We start from the raw sequence: 25,165 nt of genomic DNA, 5'->3' as shown, positions 1-25,165 counted from the left end.
AGTTTTCAACAGAAGCTAAAGCAGAGAGCTCTATCTCACATAAAAATAAAACCCAAAAAACTAGATACCATTTGGATCAGCGTTTCCCCCCTTACTTGAGACGTGAATTTCCCTGATTCCAATAGCAGTGAGATTTATTTCTGGGAATAGAGTTGCTTTTTCGCATCTCCGGAGTCAGGAGCGTGGAGTTCGCCAGCAGCAGAACCTGTGCTTGATTATCAGCTGTGTCCTCTGAAGCTTCCAGAGCTCCAGCTAAGAGAATTTATTACCGGGAGTTCAGGAGATACAGGGAAGACTAGAACAAGAACAGAACAGAACTTAATGGATTTTCCCTTCATTGGGTTCATAAATAAGCACTGCTCATTGTTTGCCATTATGCTTTGTGTTAGTTTATGTGAAAAGGATGCTTGTAACCTGTATGTGGTTAGCCTTTTAACTTTCATATGCATTGTCAACTTTTTTTTTTCTTTCATTGCTTTAAGGGCAAATGGTGCTGGGGGCAAATACTTATTCCTTTTATTCTTTCATCTTAACGGGATATCTAAACCCTACATACCCTGTTGTAAACTCCATAGTTAGAGGAGATTTGATTTTTTTTCCTGAATATCTAAACCATGCCTGATACACTAAAAAAAGCTGTGTATTCAATATGTTAATGGTAAAAACTTGTCTTCTGTCTTTCAGCTGGAAGGCTAGATTTGTTGCAGATGAACTGAGGCTATTAAGATCTAGCTGTTACTTTTTGGGCATTTTAGAAAGAATTTGATTCCTTGGAACGGAAGGTATACAGTTATTCCTTTGGGTAAAACACCCTGAAATATTAAGAGGTTTAAATTTCCCCAGGACGAATAATAACTCATTCTTGGAACCTTGATTCAAACCTGCTTCTCCCTAACTTCAAGTGCTTGTCTGTATTCATTCCATTTAGTAACATTTAAAAGGAAATATCTTTAGATATCTGTTCATACAATGTTTGTAACTCCTTAATTCAGCAATTGTCATTTGAATAGCTCAATACTGTGTGTGTTTAACAGCATCTAAGTCAATACCTTTAACTTTGTACTATTTATAGTATATTTTATGTGAGTAATTTGTAAAAATTCTGTGCTTGTATTATGGTGCAAAAATATCTGAAAATTCATAACCAAAATTCAAAAAATTCAGAGTACTCTGGGTAAGTACTTATGGATTTGAGAAGTTATATTATGAATTGACAGTTTACTTGGGATTCAGACTTAGGGGCATTTTCAGAGGACCATTTACTCTTTCTGTCCATAATTTTACTTAGGTGGTTCTACTAACTTGGAAGGTTTTTTGGGGAGAGGGGCATTGTTTGATGAACAGGACTAATTTGCAAAGGTCAGTGCTGAAGCAGATTTGGTTTTGTTTGCTTTGTATATAAACACATATAAGATATATAAATATATTCATAGAAATACACATATACACACACACTCGGATATCACTGTAAGACAGCAAAATACACTGAGTGATTTTTTTTTAGCTTTATTTACTGGCTGGAAGCATGATCTGCTTTCCTGAGAAGACAATATAAACAAAGTCTAGCTCACAGTTACCTCATAATTATCTCTTCACCCTGCCCTTGGTTGTTGATCTATACTTATCAAATGCCTGTGTGTACAGGCAATACTTTTGAAGTTGTGTTCTCTAAAGAAAATTGACAGTGTATCCTTTTTAGTTAGATGGATAGGCTTATTTTAAATTACCCTGCTAAAGGTTTAAGGATAGAAATGGCAGGGATTTTTATTTCAAAATTCCCTATTTTCCTCACCCAAGATTATTAATTATCTAACAGCAAGTGGTAAATGTAAAAGATGCTCTTTTTCTTTAGGGAGAAGGTAGGTATGTTGGTCCATTGAACTCAGGCTTGCAGTATATGTAACTATTTTTCTACAAACAAACACGTTTAAATTCTCTTTTGCCCCTCCATCCTAACAAATAAGGGAAAAAAATTAATCTCAGTCAGTTATAACCTCCTCCATAATCTCATCTAAATGCAACAGGAATTACAGAGTGCAAAGCTCTGAGACGGGAGAGTTAGAAATATTTTATCCTTTTTTTCCCCCACTTTTTGGGGCCATATCTGTGGCATATGGAAGTTCCCAGGTTAGGGGTCGGAGCTACAGCTGCTGGCTTATGCCACAGTCACAGCAATGCAGGATCCAATCCGAGTCTGCGACCTACACCACAGCTCACAGCAACGCTGGATACCCAGCCCACTGAGTGAGGCCAGGGATTGAACCTGCATCCTCATGGATACTAGTCGGATTCGTTTCGACTACACCGTAACGGGAACTCGCAGAAATATTTTATCTTTATTGTTACCACTGAGATGTTCCAGTTCCCTGCCGTATCATTGGCTATGGTCTATAAAGGTCTCTCCAGCATCCATCCTTATTTCTATTTCAAAGCCTTTTCAAAGCCTGTCAGTTTTCTGGAGCTCGTCCATATTACCCTTGGACGCATATTTTTTTTATAATGATTTTTTTTTTTTTTCTTTTTAGGGCTGCATCTGTGGCTTATGGAGTTTCCCAGGCTAGGGATCAAATCGGAGCTACAGCTGCTGGCCTATGCCAGAGCCATAGCGACATAGGATCCTTAAGCCACTGAGCAAGGCCAGGGATCGAACCCACATCCTCATGGTCACTAGTCAGATTCATTTCTGCTGTGCCGCAATGGGAACTCCTATTTAAAATTTTTTTATTTTTTATTTTTTTTGCTTATAATGATTGTTATTTTTCCATTATGGTTGGTTTACAGTGTTCTGTCAATTTTCTGCTATACAGCAAAGTGACCTAGTCACACATATAAATATATGTACACATTCTTTTTCTCACATTATCCTCCATCATGCTCCATCACAAGTGACTAGGTATAGTTCCCTGTGCTATACAGCAGGATCTCATTGCTTATCCACTCCAAACCCTTGGACGCATATTAAACTTTTTTCTTATCTGATCCCCAGGGAACTTGGATAGGTTGTCACAGACTTGGCTGTGCAGACACACTGTGTGCATACTTCCTCTTCTCTTGCACATGTGGAGTCTCCTGCTACATCCTTGACCTCTTTCTCTACCTAAGAGTGAAGATAAGATTTTTCACAGCTGTTCCTGACACTCCTGAATCCTGTCATTTCATATCCTTCCTGGGAACCCTCTTTCCTTTCCTTGCTCAAGTCTCAAGATATCTTGCCTAATAATTGGCTGGTTAGAGAGCCTGGAAGCTTTGCTTTTAATTATCATACTTTAAATATGATAATCCTTTTCTAATCCTAGAGTCAAGGTTTCTTCATTGTTACCTGGTTTGTTATTGCTTCCCCCAGGTAGTAAATATGGAATATTCTTTCATATTTCTCCGCATGGCTTGGGGAAAATTTTAAAATGTAATGAAATGTGAGGGAGAGGGAAGTATATTTACTTCAAATTGAAATTCCACCATACTTGTATTTTTATATTGTGAATCTTCTGTGTGCTTCAAAGCATTCTTAATTTGAATACTATTTTCTAATGAACGTAAGTATGAAAACTCTCTAGGAATTCCAGATTCAGATTTACTGTTTCATAAATAATATATTCGCTGTTTTTTACCACTTTTTGGGGGGAAACAGTGGAGGGCCTGGAAAAAAAGGAGGAGGAGAATTCTTTTTAAAAAACTTTTGGGGGAGTTCCCGTTGTGGCGCAGTGGTTGACGAATCCGACTAGGAACCATGAGGTTGCGGGTTCGGTCCCTGGCCTTGCTCGGTGGGTTAACGATCCGGTGTTGCCGTGAGCTGTGGTGTAGGTTGCAGATGCCGCTCGGATCCCGAGTTGCTGTGGCTCTGGCGTAGGCCGGAGGCTACAGCTCCGATTCGACCCCTAGCCTGGGAACCTCCATATGCTGCAGGATTGGCCCAAGAAATAGCAAAAAACAAAAAAACTTTTGGGGAGTTCCTATTTGGGCTCATCTGGTTACAAACCCAACCAGTATCCATGAGGATGTGGGTTTGATCCCTGATCTCACTCAGTGGATTAAGGATCAGGTGTTGCTGTGAGCTGTGGTGTAGGTCACAGATGCTCCTCAGATCCTGCATTGCTGTGGTTGTGGTGTAGGCTGGCAGCTACAGCTCCAATTGGACCCCTAGCCTGGGAACTTCCATGTGTCGCAAGTGTGGCCCTAAAAAGCAAAAACAAAACAAAGCTTTTCACTGTAGGAAATTCCAAACATACACATAATTAGAAAATAATGGTAGAATGACTCTCTATGTGCACGTCTTTCAACGTCAACAATAATCAACTCGTGACTAAACTTTGTTTCATGTTATCATCCTATTCCTCATCCCATCTCTGCCATTGGATTATTTGTAAATTTACCATTTCTTTGGCTATGCCTGCAACATGCAAAAATTCCCAGGCCTGGGATCGAAGTCATGCCACAGCAGTGACAACATTGGGTCCTTCAACTGCTGAGCCACCGCGGAACTCTCCTAAGTTTATTCCATTTTTGGTGGTGGATCCGTAAGTATCCTACCACTGTGGTTTCATTGCTTCATCCAGAATCCAAAACTCCATTCATTTAGTTAATGCCTATGGAATGTTTATTCTGCAGCAGATACTAGCCCGGGCTCAGCATATATAGAGTATATTGTAAATTCTTGGAAAAATTCACATTAGGTACTTGTTAGTTACTCCAGGGTATAATTTCTTAACTTCTTTTCAAGTTTCTCCAGTCTTTCCCATCACATTGCCCTAGCTTTATTTTTAGGAAAAAGAAGAAAAGAAAGAAAAAGCCCTAGACTAGACCGTCTGCTGATCCTCCCTCCCTGCCCCCTTTGCCTTCCTGATTCATCGCTCACTCTCAGCTTGCCTGACCACATCCAACCACACTGGCTTCCTGATATTTCTGAAACATTTCCTTTATGTCTCCACTTCAAAATCTTTGTACTTGGAGCTCCTGTGGTGGCGCAGTGGAAACAATCTGACTAGGAACTATGAGGTTGTGGGTTCGATCCCTGTCCCACTCAGTGGGTTAAGGATCTGGTGTTGCCATGAGCTGTGGTGTAGGTTGCAGACATAGCTTGGATCTGATGTGGCTGTGGCTGTGGTTGTGGCATAGGCCGGCAGCTGTAGCTCCGATTGAACCCCTAGCCTGGGAAACTCCATATCGCGCAGGTGCCGCCTTAAAAAGCAAAAAAAAAAAAAAAAAAAAAATTAAAAAAAAACAACTTTCTCCTTGATGTTCTGTTTATAGCACTCAACCTCAGATATCTGCATGGCCTAATCCCTCACCTCTTCAAAATCTTCTCTGCCCTCGGCTGCTTTCCAAAGTATATCCTGACCTCTAGATATTTATCCTTATTGCCTTCCTGACTGCTATTTAGGGAGTAGCGTTTCAAGTTATCCTCTTCCTCTGTTCTGTATTAGAATTTAACATGAAATTTATTTATTAAAAACATGATAGGGAGTTCCCTGGTGGTCTTGTGGTTAGGACTTGGCACCTTCACCACTGCAGCCCAGGTTAGATCCCTGGTCTGGAAACTAAGATCTCATATCAAAGGGCTGCACACTGCAGCCAAGAAAAAAAAAAAGGCGGGAAAGTAAAGATAAAACAGTTCCCTTGTGGCTCAGTGGGTTAAGGATCCAGCTGGCTCTGGTTACTGCTATGGAGTGGGTTCCATCTCTGGCCTGGGAGCTTCCAAATGCTGTGGGTGGGGCAAAAGCAGATTATAAATGTTTGGGGGACAATTTTGAGAACATAAATTTACTTATAAATTTATAAGAACATAAATGTTCTTATGTTTTGCAATATACAGCAAAATAATTTGAGTATACTTAAATATTAATAGTCGCTTATTATGGTATTCTTTTCATCATGATATTCAAAATCCTAAGAAATTAGGTGTTAGGCTTTAGTGATTGCTTGTGTTTTGTGCCAGATGCCAGCATCCCTCTCAGCTGTAGAACTGTGATTTGGACGAAGCAGTAGGGAACAGTTTTTTTCTTTTTTTTGCTTTTTAGGGCTGCACTGGCGCCATATGGAGGTCCCCAGGCTAGGGGTCGAATTGGAGCTTTAGCTTCTGGCCTACGCCACAGCCACAGCAATGGCAGATCTGAGTCACAGCTCACAGTAACGCCGGATCCTTAACCCACTGAGCGAGGCCAGGGATCAAACCGGAATCCTCAAGGATACCAGTCTGGTTCGTTACTGCTGAGCCATAATGGGAAGTCCTATGTTGTTTAAAATCTTATTCTGCATTCTTCTGTTCTCCTTCTATCTCTTTCACTAAGATTTGGTTCTTCAAATTACCTTGTTCTGGCAAGAGTGTGATGAGATTAGCATTCTCTCCACTTGTGAAAGTGTGTAACTCTGGGAGCGTGTAGATATGTTCATATGCTTTGATTTCATTTTTAGGCATGTAGCCTAAGGAAAATAATACACATGTGGAAGTATATATACATATCTCTGGGTCATGGAAATTCTGAGCTTATTTTCTTCTTCTCATTCTTTTCTGTTTCATCCAGGCTTCTTTAATACTCATCTACTTTCCTTGCTATTTTGTTCTCTTGCTTTTCTTTTCTCGATTTCCTCTCAGTGCTTATCCCTTTGTTTCTCCTAGCATTACAGTGTATATGGAGCCAAAGAGTATATGGGAAATCTCTGTATCCTCTGCTGAAATCTTGTTGTGAACCTAAAATTGTACTATTTTCTAAGGAAAGTAAGCAAATAAAGAGTATGGGACTAAGTTTTCGTTGGGATGATATTTGGTTCACAGTAGGAACTCCATAAATTTTTTTTTAGTTATTCCTTTGACTAAACAAAGGCTCCTCTTCACATAAGAAAGTAGGTGCTCGGTGTTTAAGCCTATTTCCTGCCATTTAAGCATCAGGGAAACTACTGAAGTATCCACAAAAATGAAATATTTCTTTGGATAAATGAATATTTGGATACAAGTGTTTTGAAATTAAAAAAGCAGTTTAATGCCTTCTATTTATATTAAATGTAATAGACTCTTACAGAATCTTATTATTTGACATTTGTTTCAAAAACACCTTCCTTGGAAGTTCCCATCGTCATATAGTGGAAGCAAATCTGACTAGCATCCATAAGGACGCAGGTTCGATCCCTGGCCTTGCTCAGTGGGTTGAGCTGTGGTGTAGGTAGCAGATGCAACTCGGATTCCGAGTGACTGTGGCTATGGCTGTGGGGTAGGCCAGCAGCTACAGCTGATTTGACCCCTAGCCTGGGAACCTCCTTATGCTGCAGGTGTGGTGCTAAAAAGCCAAAAAAAAAGTTAAAAAAAAAGTAAGGAGTTCCCGTTGTGGTGCAGTGGTTAATGAATCTGACTAGGAACCATGAGGTTGGAGGTTTGATCCCTGGCCTTGCTCAGTGGGTTAAGATCCAGCGTTGCCGTGAGCTGTGGTGTAGGTTGCAGACTTGGCTCTGATCCCGAGTTGCTGTGGCTCTGGTGTAGGCCGGTGGCTACAGCTACGATTAGACCCCTGGTCTGAGATCCTCCACATGCCGCGGGAGCGGCCCTAGAAAAGGCAAAAAGACAAAAAAAAAAAAAACAAACAAAACACTTCCTGGAGTTCCCTGGTGGCTCAGCAGGTTAAGGATCCAATATAGTCAACTGCTTTGGCTCGGGTTCAATCCCTTGCTTGAGAATGTCTGTATGCCATGGGTGTGGCCAAAAGAACCCTTCCCAAATTATAGGAACAGCATCAGATTCCTTTATTAATTGGAGGTGATGGAAATGTCTTGAATCCTGAAGGCTAGGCATGGCATTGATGCATCCGTAATGGGATAGTCACTGCTCCTTAACCCACTTGTGCTGTTTAAGATGCAATAGGTTGTTTATTTCTTTTACAGTGATGCATGTAATGACTAAATTAGTACAGATGTTTTTAAAAGTATACACTCGGAGGTTTTTCTTATTCCTAAGAAATTCAGTCTTTCTTGTTCATGGATTATTCGAACTGTCTTTGTGCATTAAATGTCATATTGTGTAAATCATCACAGTATAGGATGGTGATGCCCACATTCATTTTTTTTTTTTTCTCTGCATAGATTAGAGTTGCTTAAATATGTTTTCTTTCTTATGCAGTGGTTCCCCCTGGAAGTCCTGGGCCCATTACTCGGCATGGGTCCTATGACAGTTTAGCTTCTGACCACAGTGGACAGGAAGATGAAGAGTGGCTGTCTCAGGTAAAACTCTGAAATGTTTGGTCTATTAAAGTGAAAGAGATCAGAAATCTGTTACCTGTTTTTATTCCTGGATTTCATAAATGTATTTGCCTCAGAGGAAAATGGGCAGAATTGGGATTTTTTTAGGATGTGCAAGTGTTAATCAGTTGTCTTTCCATAATAAGAATTTCTCATAAGTATTGGTGCAGTATGTATGTATTAGACACATACACATATACATCTATGAGTGTGTATGTTAGTTTTCATACAGAGAGAGCATAAAATTTGCATGTCTTTCAAATAATCCATTTATATCCCCCAGGGCCTTGGATTTCAGGTGGACTGTTTGGATTAAAATAAGAATTGGGGAGTTCCCATTGTGGTGCAGCAGAAATGAATCCGACTAGTATCCATGAGGATGTGGGTTCAATCCCTGGCCTCGTTCAGTGGGTCGGGGATCCAGCCTTGCTGTGAGTTGTGGTGTAGGTTGCAGACGCGGCTCTTATCTGGTGTTGCTGTGGCCATGGAGTAGGCTGGCAGCTGTAGCTCCAGTTTGACCCCTAGCCTGGGAACTTCCATATCCCACACACGTGGGCCTAAAGAAAAAAAAAAAAAAAAAAGAAAGAAAGAAAGAAAAGAAAAGATAAAGAAAGAAAGAAATAGGGAGTTCCCGTCGTGGCGCAGTGGTTAACGAATCCGACTAGGAACCATGAGGTCGCGGGTTCGGTCCCTGCCCTTGCTCAGTGGGTTAACGATCCGGCGTTGCCGTGAGCTGTGGTGTAGGTCGCAGACTCGGCTCGGATCCCGCGTTGCTGTGGCTCTGGCGTAGGCCGGTGGCTACAGCTCCGATTCAACCCCTAGCCTGGGAACCTCCATATGCCATGGGAGCGGCCCAAGAAATAGCAACAACAGCAACAACAACAACAACAGACAAAAAGACAAAAGACAAAAGACAAAAAAAAAAAAAAAAGAAAGAAATAAAAAAGTACTGACCTTGCTAAAACATGGAAGCCATTCAACAGTCTCTGGGATCTGTTTTGTAGAGGAACCATTTTCGGAAGACTGGGCCCCTGCTCTGATTAGGAAAGTTGCATCTGCTTATCTGGCCAAGTCCTGGGTATGCCCGCCTGAGTTTCCTTTCCTAAGCTCCTATAATGCCACTCCCAGGGGTCTCAAAGCAGGCCGGTGACAGCTTCAGCTGACCCTTCCTCCCCTTGCCAGGTGAAGCTCTCTCCATCTCAAGTGCTTTGAAATAAAAGATACTTGGGCAAATTTCAAAATGATGAGATTACAAGTGACTTCACTGCAAATGCTGTTGTGTCTGTCTCAAGTCTGACATCATTTGGTGAAGTTAATGACCTGTCTCCGATTACCAATCCTGCGGCTTTTCATCAGACAGGTGCCTCAGTGCAGGCCGGGTGCAGTTTCTCAGGGAAGGGGAGCCTGCAACACTGAAGGGAATCCGGAAAGTGGAGAATCAGAGTGTTTCTAGAGGACATACATTTCATCACACCGAAAATACTCTCAGGAAGCTCCATCGTTCTGGAGAACACCACAATAAAGTAAAAAAAAAAAAAAAAAAAAAAAAAAAATTAAAATAACGAAAAAGAATTCTGGCCAGGAAACCACTGTCCTTCACTTCAACTTTTCAATTAGCAAAAGGGGTAATGTGTGCTGTCACTGTGAAAGTATACGCAATATGTTTGTGCCGCATACAACAGCAGAGTGAGCAGGAACATCTGGCCATCGCCTCAGTGAAACTGCGCAGGCATCTGTTTACCTCTCGGCTCTGTGACACAGAATGCTCTATCTGTGGCCTCATTTACATTGTAGAACACAACTCCTTGAATGAGAAATCACCATCCTGAATCTGAGTAGTTTTCTCCCCGTGATTAGTAGGAACATGCTTATTGTTCCAAGACCAGGATGCTCTTGCTGTGTAGGACTTACACACCCAGAGCTGCCCCTCTGCGAACCTTTTCAGTGATGTTTTGTTAAGAATTAATCACCCCAATCAGAAAAATGTGATTAAATATAAAAGAACTCAGGGCAGACATAAGGCACATGGGAAGTCTGTTCCATAAAGTATGTATACAGACCTGGATGTCGCAATTACGAGACATTGAAAAATAGTGTTGCACCGAAGGTTTGCCTATTTAGTCTGTTATTGAAGTTGCTCATTTGTAAAATCGCATAGTATGTTTATTTTTAGGTTCTACCCTGTGTCCGATTCTCTGCTGTAATGTTGGCAATATTCCCTGCCTCCTCCATAGAGCAGGAAGTTCATAAAGCATTTGGGTATTTCTGATTTGAAGCATTTAAAATACCTGTGTCATTGTTCATGGTAGTTGAGCAAACACTCTAATTAAGAAATGCTATTTTTTGGAGTTTCTGAATATACTCTTAAGAATAGAAACTGATGGTGTTCCTGTCATGGCTCAGTTAACAAATCCAACTAGGAACCATGAGGTTTCGGGTTCTATCCCTGGCCTTGCTCAGTGGGTTAAGGATCACAGCATTGCCGTGAGCTGTGGTGTAGGTCGCAGACGTGGCTCCCGAGTTGCTGTGGCTCTGTCGAAGACCAGCGGCTGCAGCTCCGATTAGACCCCTAGCCTAGGAACCTCCATATGCCGAGGGAGTGGTCCAAGAAATGGCAAAAAGACAAAAAAAAAAAAAAAAAAAAAAAAAAAAAGAAAAAAGAAAAGAAAAAGAAATGGATTTTGGGAGTTCCAGTTGTAGCTCAGTGGGTTAAGAACCTGACTAGTATCCATGAGGATGCAGGTTTGATCCCTGGCTTAAGGATCCAGTTTGCCACACAGGAATGCATCTTGGATCTGGCGTGGCTGTGGCGTAAGCTGGTGGCTATGGCTCCAATTCGACCTCTAATCTGGAAACCTCCGTATGTTGTGGGTGAGGCCTTAAGAAGACCAAAAGAAAAAAAAAAGAGTAATTTGAAAACAAATCCATTTAAACATGAAGTTGGGGGGATTTTGAGGGCAGTATTTGTATAACTCATTGTGGAAAGAAACTGGCTTTGGGTGTTGAATGTTATTTCAGACTTTTCCTTTGGATAGTTCAAGAATGCCTTCATATTTGTCATGAACTTGAACCCCAGTGAAGGATTTTTTTTTTTTTTCGTCTTTTTGCCTTTTCTAGGGCCGCTTCCACAGCATATGGAGGTTCCCAGGCTAGGGGTCTAATCGGAGCCGTAGCCACCGGCCTGCGCCAGAGCCACAGCAACGCAGGATCCGAACTGTGTCTGAAACCTACACCACAGCTCACGGCAATGCCGGATCCTTAACCCACTGAGCAAGGCCAGAGATCGAACCCGCAACCTCATGGTTCCTAGTCGGATTCGTTAACCACTGCGCCACGACGGGAACTCCAGGAATTGTTTTTAGTCTGTGGACTGAAAAATGCAGTACTAAGTGCATGCCCACTAAGTGGCAAGTACTGTTTAGAAAGAATGAAAAAAGGTAGTCCCTAGGGAGTCAATGCTTAGTCATACGAGGCAGGCCATTGGTCCTTTTCTTCTCGTGTGGTTTTTGTATTGTATTTGTGTCTATGTCGTACACAAAATGAATTTTGGTATCTTTTGGTGCAATCCAGTAGAGGAACACAGTGAATATCTCTTTAGGCTGCGGCTGTCATCACTTCTGATTGCCGATGTGCTGTCTTGTCTCCCACTTGCTTACCATGGACTTCTAGGAGAATATGAGTGTTCAGAGGCAGGATGAGGGGGATCATGAAAGGCTCTCAGAGGGAGGTCGTGATCCATTTAAATCATGATTCCTAATCTGTTCCAGGTAGAAATTGTAACGCACACTGGACCCCACAGGCGTCTGTGGATGGGCCCACAGTTCCAGTTCAAAACCATCCATCCCTCAGGCCAAACCACAGTCATATCATCCAGTTCATCTGTGTTGCAGTCTCACGGTCCAAGTGATACACCACAGCCCCTGTCGGATTTTGATACAGATGATCTTGATCTCAACAGTCTCAGGTAAGAAAAGGTGGAGATTGAGTTGAGCAGATTAATATGCTCCTGTTTGAACAAACACCTTTGATGATGGTTATAGTTCCCCTTTTCGCCTCGCACTGTCATGTTGTGGAATACATGCACGGTACCTTGTGATTCATTATTCTTGATGAGGAATCTTAGGTGAGATCTCGTCACATCCAATAATTATTTCTGTGCTGGATTCTACTGCCTTAAATCTAATGCTCAGTCCACTCTTTTTTAAAAGCCATCTCATTTTATGATTGCTACCTCGTCTTTCTATTATTAGATTTTTTTAAAAAGTAATTGAGAATGTTTTGACTTTTGCATTCTCAGGTAGGCTTAGAGTTTAATTTGTTGTGCTAGGCCTTGACGCATAGGGTACAACAGGCAAGGAAGGGCTCTGTCTACTCTAATATTATCTCCCTTTCCTTGTCTTCTTTTGTAAAAAGTTCTACAGTGTATTTTTATTTGCATCTAAAATAGCCCTCTGATCTTATGTTTGCATCTCTGTTTAAAAATTGTGGGGAAATGTGTCCCGGTTACATGTTGGAAATGCGTCTTTCTTCTTCCTCTCTGTCAACGTTAGTAACAAATCTTTATAACAGAGCGAAAGCTGTTGCAGAGATGGAGTGAGCCAAGATGTTTCTTCTTTAAGAACAGCTCATATAATAAAGCATATCTCTTGTGAGACCTTTTTAAGTACTTTCATTTTTTGTTTTTGTTTGCTTTTTCTTTCTTCCATATTTTTTTTGCTTTTTTTTGGTCCAGTATGTTTTCTTCAGCTTTCTGGAAATGGCCCTTTTCCCTAAGATGTCAGGCAAAATATTGTAAAATATGATCTATTTTGAAGAAGTCAAGTAGAGTCAGTCCTCAGCTTAGTGATTCATTGCATATTCATGTGTTTACAGGTCATTCTCTTACTTAAATGTTAATAAGAAAGCGTTTAAAATATACAACCCATAAAACTGTATTTCCTCTCTTTATTAAACTATTCACAATATTCCTTCCCCCCCCCCTTTCTTTTTCTGATGACTGTCACCTGCTGGTATAAGACCCTGTCCCTTTTCTTTGGAGGACCTCTCCAACTCCTGTATATACAGCTTTGTTTTGGGGGTTTTTTTTGCTTGTTTGTTTGGTTGGTTTTTTGTTCTTTTTTTTGTTTTATTTTATATTTTTATGTTTTTTGTTTGTTTTTGTTGTTCTTTTTCTCCCTTGTGTGTGTGTGTGTTCTTTGTTTTTGACCTTCTCTACCACTCTTAGTTACCCCTTACTTCCAACACAATTCTTTTTGTGGGGGGGTGGAGCGGGGTAGACGCATCCGCAACAGCATATGGAAGTTCCCAGGCTAGGGGTCAAATTGGAGCTGTAGCTGCTGGCCCATGCCACAGCCACAGCAATGCCAGATCTGAGCCATGTCTGTGACCTACACCACAGCTTCCGGCATTGCCGGATCCTTCACCCAATGAGCGAGGCCAGGGATGAACCTGTGTCTTCATGCTTACCAGTCAGATTGTTTCCACTGAGCCAATGTGGGAACTCCTAGACACAATTCCTAGTTAACTTGCTTCTTCAGACAGAGCTGCATTCCTGAAATCCTTCCAGAATTTTCCTTGACTTTTCCTTTTCTTATACTAAAGAGCATCTAGTATTTATCTTTAAATTGCTTGTATTTGATTAGAATATTGTCCTATTTGTTGGACACGTGTAAACAATAGAAACCTTTATGTTAGTCCTAGGCTTATAAATTTCCTTTGATTGTACATGTAGTTTATATTTTAAAATTTTAGCATATAGGCCCTTGGTTAAGTCTTTAATCCCCTTAGAACATAGTTTTGGTGGAAATTTCAGGTTTGACTCACATCGCTTCAATTATGTGTCCTCTTGAGTACCACTTCTCACCCAGCATCCACTTAGTAAACCCAGTCTTTATAGTCTCCTCATTTCTGTCCACTGTCACTTTATTCTCCCTCCTCACCTCTGCTTCATCCCCATTTCTTTAGGCTTACGTACAATAGTGCTCTGGCTATTGACTTTACTTTCTCATTTAAATTTTGAAGCCTTGTTTAGATTTGTTGGCTCAGTTATACCTAGTGCTTTGTCCTGTACCCTGTATCACTAAGAATTACATGCTATATTCTTGTGCTGTGATAGTCTGCCTCTCTGTATCCTGACCAAAATGGGCAACAGCCAGGTGTATTGTTGGCTCTCATATTGTTATGTCACATGATATGGCATATCCATATTGTTATGGATAATGAGGGAATCAGGCATGGCTAATTTCATAACAGCTCCTTATTTGGAGTAGGGATTTAATATTTTTAAAAGGTCAGTGAGGAGTTCCTGTTGTGGCTCAGCAGGTTAAGAACCTGACGTAGTGTCCTTGAGTATGCAGGTTCAATCCCTGGCCTCTCGCAGTGGTTTAAGGATCCAGCGTTGCCACAAGCTGTGGCATAGGTTGCAGAAGTGGCTTGGAATCCGACCTTGCTGTAGCTGTGGCATAGACCTCAGCTGTAGTTCCAATTGAACCCCTAGTCTGGGAACTTCTGTATACTGCAGGTATGTCTCTAAAAAGAAAAACTAGTTTTCTACTCGAATTAGCTCAGTTTTATTTTATAGTTTTGTTTCTTCATCCATCAGATGACTTGATTTATATATGTATGTTGTGATTTTTTTTTAATTTATTTTTTTTTTTTTTGGTGAGAACATTTAACTTCCATCCTTTTAGGAAATTTCAATTCTGCAGTGCAGTTTTATCAGCCGGAGTCACCATGTTACACCTTGGATCCTCACACCTTAATCTTGTTATTGTATTTTAATTGATATGAAATTCGCATGATATAAAATTCACTGGAGAATTCAGTGGTTTTATTGAATTTACTGTGTTATGCAACATCCCCACTATCTAATTCTGCAACATGTTCATCACCCCTACCAGTATGTTTTTATTTTTGTCTTTTTTGTTATTATGGAAAATTTCAAATATATACAAACATACTTAAAGAGAATAATAGACTAAACCTCATATATCTATTGTCCAGCTTTAACACATCAATCCACAACCCGTCTTCTTTCTTTTGTACCCCTATCCACCCCCCACCCACAACTCTGGATGATTCAGAAATTCCAGTCCTACAAATTAAATTAAAAATAGGGAAAGCATTAGGCCACATAAGTTGCTTAGACTGGGAGCAGGGAGGGGGGAAAAGCTTTCATTTGCATGTACTGAGCATATCTAACAGGTTAGCTTCTTTTCTAGGAACTTTAAAGAAACTGCTTCTTTCTTCTCACTGGCCCAGATTTGCTTAGGCCTGCCCATCCCAGTGCTAATTAGTTTATGCCATAAGATGATGGGATGGCCATGGCTGGCTTAGGAAAATGAGGCAGGGTAAACTCTCATATGGGGTAGTACCCCAGGTTGTCCGCTGTAGCAGTGATTAATATTTGTATATCAGCATTTCCAGCTTGAAGTACTAAATAAAATGCATCATTTCCCATCTCCTTTCCATTTCTTTCTTTCACGTAACAAAGACACATACATTCAAACTTTCCTTTGGATAACGACTGTCTTTTTGCAGTCATACGTGGCTCGTCCGGCTTCTGTAATCTGTCCCATGGGGCTTATCAGCTTCTTATCTTCCACCAGTATCCACTATGAACTCTATGCTTAAGCCAGGTTCCTCGAGATGCCCTGCTTTTATCATGCTTGGTCACACATGCAAGGGTTTGCTGGTTCTACTTCTGTGTTTAAAGGGCACTCCCGTTCCTTTGCATGTATACACATCCTGTTAACTATAGACAGCTCCCGTTTCTATTACATTTCCACAGGATCATCTCAAGTCTGCTGTGGATCTTGCATTCATTCACCCCTTTCCTCATTCTGAACTTTTATTACGTATTTCATTCATTTTCACACTGTAGTTCTCTTTTGCATCAGTCCTGAATGCCCATGTGCTCTACTGTATATTTGCACATAGACCTTGGGTTTTGGATTTTGTTTCTGCTTGTTCCTGGAATAATACTGCCACATGATTAATATTCAGCTAGTATTTCTTGAATGAATGAATCACCAGACATGCATGCTTATATTGTCTTTATTCCTCTAAGGTTGCCTGGGACTCTAAAATCTTTTAGCCATACGGATATTTTTATGTGAATAGTATTTATCTAATACAGCTGGAAACAGACTCTTGGCTTTTATAGATTTATCATTCCCAAGCAACTTGAAGTTGTATGTAGTAAATTGCAGTTTTTTGGTTTGTTTTTTTTTTAAGGGCTGCATCCACGGTAGATGGAGGTTCCCAGGCTAGGGGTCAAATCAGAGCTGTAGCTGCTGGCCTATACCACAGCCACAGCCATGCCAGATCCAAGCCGCATATGCAACCTACACCACAGCTCACAGCAATGCCAGCTCCTTAACCCATGGAATGAGCCCAGGGATTGAACTTGCATCCTCAGATACTAGTCAGGTTTGTGTCCACTGAGCCACGATGGGAACTCCTTAAATTGCAGTTTCGCTGCGACTCTTGATTCTTCATGCTAAGTGGTAATTTGATGGAGGTAACTCGGTTAAACAGTGGTGATCCTAGCTAACCGCCTGGCAGCTGCATTCCAGCACAGCATGGTTATCTTCTGCTTGTTGTCATATATAAAGTAACTTTGAGTAAGGATCTTAAGGGTGTGAGTGAAGATTTTGTATCTGTTAATGCTGTCTTTTAAGGAAGACCTTGCTGGCTATGGTTCTATTCAAAATTTGAAGATTCTTAAAACTCTCTGTTTCCTTAGCAAATGCCAAAGGTTTTGGTATAATGTGTTTTGTGTCCTCTCCCATTCTGCTTAATGGATCCCTTTAAATTAATGCCAGTTTTCCAATCCCTCACTTGAGATTATTGAAAAACATGCAAAGAGACGAAGGGGCCCAGAGTATAGAGAATGCTGTGCTTTAGCCACATGTAGAGTTAGGAACTGCAACTCCCCTGTTTAGAAGAAATGATTCTGTAATGGATAGGGCTATTCCAGCATTCCTGATTTAAGGTCTGTTATAGCAAGCGACAGTTTTGATGCCGGTAACATATGTGAATTAAATTAAATTGCATTGCAGGATCCAGCCAGTCCGCTCTGACCCAGTCAGCATGCCAGGTTCTTCCCGTCCGGTGTCTGATCGAAGGGGAATTTCCACCGTGATTGATGCTGCCTCAGGTAGAAAACTACCTCCAAACTGTTTACCGGGTAGTTCTGTGCATTTTTAGTTTCTTTTCTTGAAATGTAGAGTATGTATTTTTGTGCCTCTTCCTCTTCTTTTTTTTTAGGTGAGGGCGGATATAAGTGCACATGTGTGTGCATGGGTGTGCATGTGTGTTAAAACAATACTGTGCCCATCGTTGCTGCTAAACAGCGCCATTCATTTAAATATTGCTGAGGCTTTGGTGGAGTTGGCACTTGATTAAATGTCATGAACACAGTATCGAAGGCTACAGGGTTGATGACTGTTTCGCCTTTGATCTCTCAAATGTGGAGAAGCAACCTTGACAGAGAACGTAAATACAATATATGGATTCAATTTAGTCGACCTGTTGAGTATCAAAGTGCTGGATATGTGGACGTAGAGAACCCAAATGCTGTAGCTTAAGGGGTTTGAGTATTGAAAGCAGAAAGTTTAGAAATTCATTAATTTAACTCTATCATAGTGATTAACTTCCTCTCCTTGGACTCAAGCTGTGGATATGTATCATCAGGACTGGAAGTAGAGCTTTCCTTTTGTAGGTGATAGTTGCTGTGTTAGTATTATAAAGTTGTTTTCTGCCAGGTCCATCAGGTAATAGAATGGTTTGTTAACAATACATTTTCTCATCTCTAAAGGCAGTGATAAAGAAAATAAGGACAGTGATGCTTTCTATATGGAGCAGCTGTGGAGCATCTGAAGCGAGCATACAGCAGGGTTTCATCAAAAAAAAAAAAAGTCTCTTACAAGTAGAATTATTAAACACTCGGCATTAGTCAAACAGTTGAGTCTGAAGGGATTTTAATCTACAGCTATTTCAAAATCCCTGGAGACGACTGATTTGATTGAGGCTTAAACTGTGAAAGAAAATGGAAACAAACACAAAACTGATTTGTGAAGGTCACTTTTAAAAGACCAAAGCTTCTGTTTCTGATTCTGTCTCTGGATAGATTTTGAAGTTGGAAAACTACTGGGTTTTGTACGTTTTCTTGGCTTTCTGAACTTTTCATCAGGGGATTGTACCTTGTGTCTGATGGAGCTGTCTATATCCAGGGCTGTGCTTCAACTTGTAATGTGAACATTTTCTTCAGAGGACTCATACTTGCGCCTCTGCTTTAACTTGGCAACTGCGGTTTCCCCTGGAAATAAGCACAGAAATGTGTAAAGTTGCTAACCTTGTCCCTAACTGAGATATTGCGATAGGTGACTTAAACAATACATCTTTTTGAAAGTTTCAGTTTGAGAATGCTAACAGATCCTGCTCATCTGGAATTATCATTTAGAGTTGTGAATCCTGGAAATGATGTATTTTAACCTAAAATATTTTATTCAAGATTACAATAGTAGGCTTTACTGGTTTGGGGTTTTTGTTTGTTTATTTTTTCATTCTTAAACTACCATATTATTAACTTTTTTAGAGTCAAGTAACTAGCTATTGGTCAAGTCAAATGCCTGCCACTAAAGCAGTTACCATGTAGTTATTAAATTTGCCATATTCAGTGCTACAGTCTGGGGTAATACTTTATCTCAACTTTAGCTATTTGTAAAGTTATCTCATGCCATAGAGAGGAACTTCAGTGGACTTTGGCAACCATAGTTTTGTTTAACTCTGTTGCAAGAAGAGTTTTTTTTAATATATATATAATATATAATGGGTTTTTTTTTTTTTTCCATTATAGCTGGTTTACAGTGTTCTGTCAATTTCCTACTGTACAGCATGGTGACCCAGTTACACATACATGTATAGATCCTTTTTTCTCAGTTGATGTTTGAGTAAGGAATTAGATCTTTGCCCTTGACTTACTTATATTTCCATCAGAGACACATGTAGGAGTTTCTATGATATTGTTTTACAACTCCGAGCCTCTAACTGACAGTACTAATCTTTTCAGTAGAGAGGACTTCTGTTATTTTTCTCAGCCTATTTTCATTCCAAAACCATAGTTGTTTTCAGAAAGATGGCCAGAGCAATGATATGCGTGTGTTGCTTTCTCTAACTGAGCTAAGCACCCCAGGAGATGAGGAATTAGACTCGTATGAGTTATTCTCTACTTCTCAAATGGTTTGGATCCCTTTTGTGAGTGCATTTATTCAGTGGGTGAATAATGTATTGTTGGGGAAATTTCATCTGTTTTATCTAGTAGGACCACTCTTGTAATGGTCGTATTTTTCTATTGATTTAACAAGAGAGAGGTTAAATGATTTGAATTCTTTATGAACGGAAGTTTTTGGGAATATTCTGTTTCAGATTCTTCTATTAAAAAGAATCTAATGAGTTTTTATAATTGCTCCTAAACCGGGAAGTGTGTCTCTGATTATGACCCTTGTATTAGAGTCAGCTTCAGGTTACGAAGATGCTCATCTGGAGTTTGGATTACCTTTGCTTAGAGGGATCTGACCCATGTGGCGCCTCCTCTTCTCAGGGTTCATTGCTTTGTCTTACCTTCAAGCAATTTAGATGATTCAATGTATTGGAGTGTTTTGTTTTCATTTCTTTACATTGAAGTATAATTGATTTATAATGTCCTGTTAGTTTCGGGTGTACAGCAAAGTGACTCAGTTATACATACATATGTCTATCTATTTTTTTCAGATTCTCTTCCCCTATAGGTTATTACAGAATATTGAGTATAGTTCCCTGTGTTCTACAGTAGGTCCTTATTGTTTATCTAGTTTATGTATTATAGGGTATATATTTTAATCCCAAAGTGTATTGTTCCTACGGCAGAGTTTATAGCCATCCCTCTATTTTGGTGACATCTCTTGCTCTGTCTAAACTAGTGGTAGTATACTTATTTTTTAATATAATTACTTTGCAAAAGAACAGAATTAAAAAACAATGCGGTACGATTAAGTCATTTGATGACTGTGATAATTTTCAAAGTGAAAATATTTAAACCGTGGGTCTACATATTCTGTTTTAGTTAGCCGTGTATTAATCTCACAGCATTATTCTATTGAAACTAAAAGAGATCAGCAGAGCATGGTACTACCCTTGCTAGCAGATGTTTTTTTCACAACTTCTTGATCATCTGGTACATCTGTGCTTCATTCCTTCTCATAGAATCACATTTCCTTAGATACCTATGAACCAGCTTCTTGCTATCCCTATATGTGTGTATATTTTAGACTCAACAGATCTATTACTGCATTATAAGTCGATATTAGTTCCCATTACCTGTTTCATTTGATCTTTGGTGATTCAGAAGACACTATCCTACCTCAGATTTTGCATTAAGATAATTGATAATTAATTGCATTAAGATAATTGACCCCCTTGCTGTACAGTGGGGAAAAAAAAAAAAAGATAATTGATAAGATGTTCCCTTCTTGACTAAGGAGAAGACCATTCTGGAAATGGTTTTTATAGGATGTACCCATACACACAGGCTACATAGAGCATCTGGGATTTGAAGGAACTGCTCCATTTTTCCTTTGTCCAACGGAGTAACATCAGTGTCTGAATCATGGCCAGTATTTCTAGACAAAGCACTTCATGGATTCCTTACGTCCTTCTTTCCTCTGTACATTCCTTTTCATTAGGTATCTAAGAATTTCTTTCCACTGTTTGTCCTTGGTAACATGTGTCCTTGTTTTGATAAAGCTGTAGGACCTGAAGAGGGAAAAAAAACATTGTCGATGTACTGCTCAAACTTCGTCTTCCACAGCGGTGACTGAAGTTCTGGTTCAAGACTTGCAGGCTGTACTTGTTGAATATCTTAATAACAACTCTAATTGCTTTTGAGTCATCCATACAGAGCGCCTAGAAAGATCTGGTTCATCCTAAGTTTGTTTGTCCTAGTTTGTAGTTTTACTGTGGAAATTGATGTTTACCAAGAAAGTACTCAAAGCAACTGAGATTTAAAGACAAACTTACGCCTGGCTTGTATGAAGAACAGACGTCTTTGTCAGACTGACTCTACTAAAGTAAACATTTTCTAGAGAAAATGTTATTAGACGTGGTGGAAACAGCATTAATGTACATTCCTGGGGAAGATAACAGTAGGAGAAAGGAAGAATGCAACAGAGAAGTAGAGAGAGCTCTTATCCTTCACGGCAGCCTTTGCTACATAAGGTATTGTTATATCAGGTCTTTCACTAAATAGGGACAAAACTTCAGACCTGGTATTCGCTGTTGCTCTTGACTCTAGAGATGTTATTTTTATGGTATAATTGGAGTCATCTAAACAATTTCTAAGGAATTAATTAATTCTGGCTCTCAGTTCCTAAGTCTTCTGAAAATCAAAATAATGTTTTGTTCGAAGAAAACCCAAACCGATTTTGATTTGGTTGATTTTATAATGGTCATTCGTGCCTGCTTCACGTGTTTGACATTTGGTGCATCCAACCTTTACAAAAAACAAGTAAGACCTACAGAGAAGTCCGATGGGGGTGAGCAACAAGGATGTAATTCGGACCATCAAATCTCTGCTGGAGGGGCATTCTTATGTAGGCATGCTCTTATCTTGCAGACATTTTTCTGATGTGTTGGAGAAGCATATTCCTAAGGATTAAATTTCATTGTATTGCCTGTAGCCATTCCAATCTGAAGCAGGCAAACTTAGTCATTGTATCTAAAGCCGTCAGAGGCATAAGAGATGCCAGTGGTACAAAACAAAGAGATTTATAAGAAATACCATTCAGTCTACCATGATGAGGCCACTTACTTGCTGCATGGTTTGAAAACTAGAACTGAGCCATAGAAGCCGTGACATTATAATCATGGTCTTGAACTTTTGCTGAAACCTTCTACAAGTCATGTTTCCTTCTGTCCATTCTTCTCTGCATATGTAAAAGGAATTTAAGTCTTCCTCTGCAAAAATTTGTTTCACCTTTTTGGGCATGAATATGTTCACGTTATTTCTTAAAATAATCCCCAGATATAAAGGATATAAAGTTCTCTTGAAATATTGAGATATTGACAGGTTTCTTCGAATCAATGATATGGTTTTCATTCAATAGAGTTCCAGATATTCTCTGTGATTATAAGGTGACGAAAACTCCAGACATACTTGTACCTTGGGTATTCAGAGCCTATGTGGGATCAGTAAGAGGATTATGGATGAGGGTGAAATGAAAAGAAGGCTTAGTCCTGACCTGTGAACAGTCCCTCAGAGGGGAAAAAGGAGGTCAGTAATTTTACTTTGACACTCTTTATACTCTAACAGTAAATATTGCAACTAAGATATTAAGATTGGCTTTTTCATTAGAAATGAAGAAGTTTCTGCATTATTTCAGCCATTCTCTAGTAAACACCTACTGTCTGTATGGAATCAAAAGTAAGTTTTTAGAGGTTAAGAACATAGGGAAAAGACCTGCTTTGCCCATCAGAAAAGTGCTCAGTCACATCTCTCTCCTTCTGATTTAAATATTCCTCTCATTCTTCCTTCTAATATTTATAGGATGTTAGAAGATGAAATTCAAGTTAACAGTGTGGAAAGTTTAGCTCAGCACAATTAAGAAAAAAAAATGATTTTTTTTTTCTTAATTGTGAAGATGAAGAAATTGTAAACAGAAGTAGAAGAAGCTGTTGGGAAAGTTTTTTTCTGATGACACATTGCTTCTTTGAATAAATCTTTGTGTCAACTAAAACCTCGCCTTTGCTTTCTCTGTTGCAAGCACCAAGTCCTTGACATGACTTCACGTCTTTCCTAAGCAGTTTGAGAAGGCATTGATGGAATTCTCCCTACTGTTGATATACCAGGGTGCCACATATTTACATGGGACTTTTGGGCAAAAAGACCCAACTTTTCTTTTTTTGTACCTTTATTACAACGTCTTTAATACCCGGCTGGATTGTTTATGTAGTCTGTTGCCTGAGACTGTGGTGGCAGAGGGACAATATTGGGGGCAGTATTAAAATTTGTTTAAGTCTGAACCGGGAATTCCATTTGTCTTAGTGACATTAGTGTCAAACTGTTAGTGCCACACTATTTTAAATTGTGTCCAAGAGCCCGAGAGGCTTATACTTAAGGTGCCATCTATAAACTTAGAAACAAACAAAAGAGCCTCCCTCCATTGAATATGTAAGCCCACTGAGCAATTAAAAAGCAGCCTGGGACCTCACCCGGGCAACTAGTCAGAATCAGAGCTCGTGATATTCCCCTGGACATTGTTGAAAACTGTCAGAGAAAAACTAAAGCAAATAATCAGAGTGAAAATACTTGTTCCTGGGAAAAGTTTTGCTGTGGAAACTTGGTATATGGAAAGAGCGGTGATTAGTCACTTATGAAACTTTGGTTCTAATCCCAGCTCTGCTGGGAACTATCTCTTTAAGAAATTGCTTCCAAACCCAAGGCTTTCTTCTATAAAATGGAGAAAAAAGAATTGAAGTAAGAGAGTAGGTTATTTGCAAAGACCCTTCCAGCTTGAAAAATTGATAAACGTGTACTTTGGATCACCTTTGAAGAATTAGAGTACAGTTTACATATAGCAAAAATGCACGTATCTTAATCAGACTGCTTGATCAATTTTTATACGCAGGTAATCACCATTCAGATCAAAATTAAAATATTTCCATCATTCCAGAACATTCCTTTATGCCTCTTCCAGTCAAGAGTACCTTTGACCTAGACTGTGACTCATGATCCTAAGTTAGTTTTGTCTTTATTGAACTTCATATAAATGCAATCATTCTGTACATACTCTTTTGTATGTACACTCTTTTGTGTTTGGCTTCTTTTACTCAACTCTATGTTTTGAGATTCATCCAAGTATTACATGTGTCACTACGGTTGTTTTTGTTTGTTTGTTTGTTTTTGTTTTTTTACATTGCAGGGTAGTTTGAATATAACATAGTTATATACCCCATTGTTTTTAGCTTTTGGCATATTATTAATAAAGCTGCTGTTACGTTTACCGTATAAGTCTTTTTTTTTTTTTTTTTTTTTTTGGACATATGCTTTCATATCTTTAGGGTGTATACCTAGAATTGGAAGTGCTGGCTCACAAGGTACGCATGTGTTTAGTTTTATTAGGAACCACCAGTATTCCAAAATGACTATACCATTTTTCATTCTTAACAGCAGTGTTTGAGCCATTCTAGTGAATGTAAACTGTGGTTTTAATTTACTTTTTTCTGATGAATTCTCATGTTGTGCACCTTGGATATACTTCTAGCCATTTGGATTGGATATCTTTTGCGATGCATTTGTGAGGTCTTTCACCTGTTTTTACTGAGTCTATTTTCTTTACTGAATTTCAGGGCTTCTTTAACTATTCTGGATATAGGCCTTTTGTCAAATATTTTGCAAATATGTCCCTTTAGTTTATTGCCTTTTCGCTTTCTTATTGGTGTTTTTTGACGAGCAGAAATGGAATTTTTCCATTGTTTTTCCTTTTATGTTTTTGTATTTGTGTTTTTTGATGGTTTGACTTTGGCCTTTGCATTTAGGTTATGATCCTTTTCAAATTAATTTTTATAATGATATGAGGCACCTACCTGATTAGTTAGATGTCATGTCAAAGAATAGCCCCAGAATCTGAAAATCTCAGAATTTAAATATGCTCTTTCATTTTCCAGTCACAATTCTGAGTGAGGCCCACTTGTCTTCACATACTTCAGCCAAAACAATGTATCACAGCAGATGAATGCCTAAGCTGATGTGTGAATCTACCTATTGTTTATTAAAAATACTTCTCTCCAAGAAAATAAAAATATCACTCTTTCCACTGTTATTTTTTAGTTTGGAAATTACTTTAAATAAAAATGTCATTTAAATAGCCAATTCCGGAGTTCCCGTCGTGGCGCAGTGGTTAACGAA

At 39.4% G+C, this 25,165-nt stretch overlaps 1 protein-coding gene across 12 annotated transcripts in view; it reads left to right on the top strand.

Annotated features, from left to right (window-relative positions):
• Positions 1 to 25,165, top strand: part of BCAS3 (BCAS3, microtubule associated cell migration factor) — a 580,495-nt gene that overhangs the window by 279,668 nt on the left and 275,662 nt on the right. For all 12 annotated transcript variants that reach the window (XM_021068160.1, XM_021068161.1, XM_021068154.1 and 9 more), the window contains 3 exons: positions 8,102 to 8,202; positions 11,988 to 12,184; positions 17,283 to 17,380. In XM_021068160.1, the coding sequence (XP_020923819.1) occupies positions 8,102 to 8,202; positions 11,988 to 12,184; positions 17,283 to 17,380 (396 nt within the window). The remainder of the gene's footprint in view (positions 1 to 8,101; positions 8,203 to 11,987; positions 12,185 to 17,282; positions 17,381 to 25,165) is intronic.

The sequence above is a fragment of the Sus scrofa genome, chromosome 12, assembly GCF_000003025.6.
Source record: "Sus scrofa isolate TJ Tabasco breed Duroc chromosome 12, Sscrofa11.1, whole genome shotgun sequence".
NCBI classification, from domain to species: Eukaryota; Metazoa; Chordata; class Mammalia; order Artiodactyla; family Suidae; genus Sus; species Sus scrofa.
Note: the sequence above shows the minus strand (reverse complement) of the source record. Positions and strands in the feature narration are given on the sequence as shown.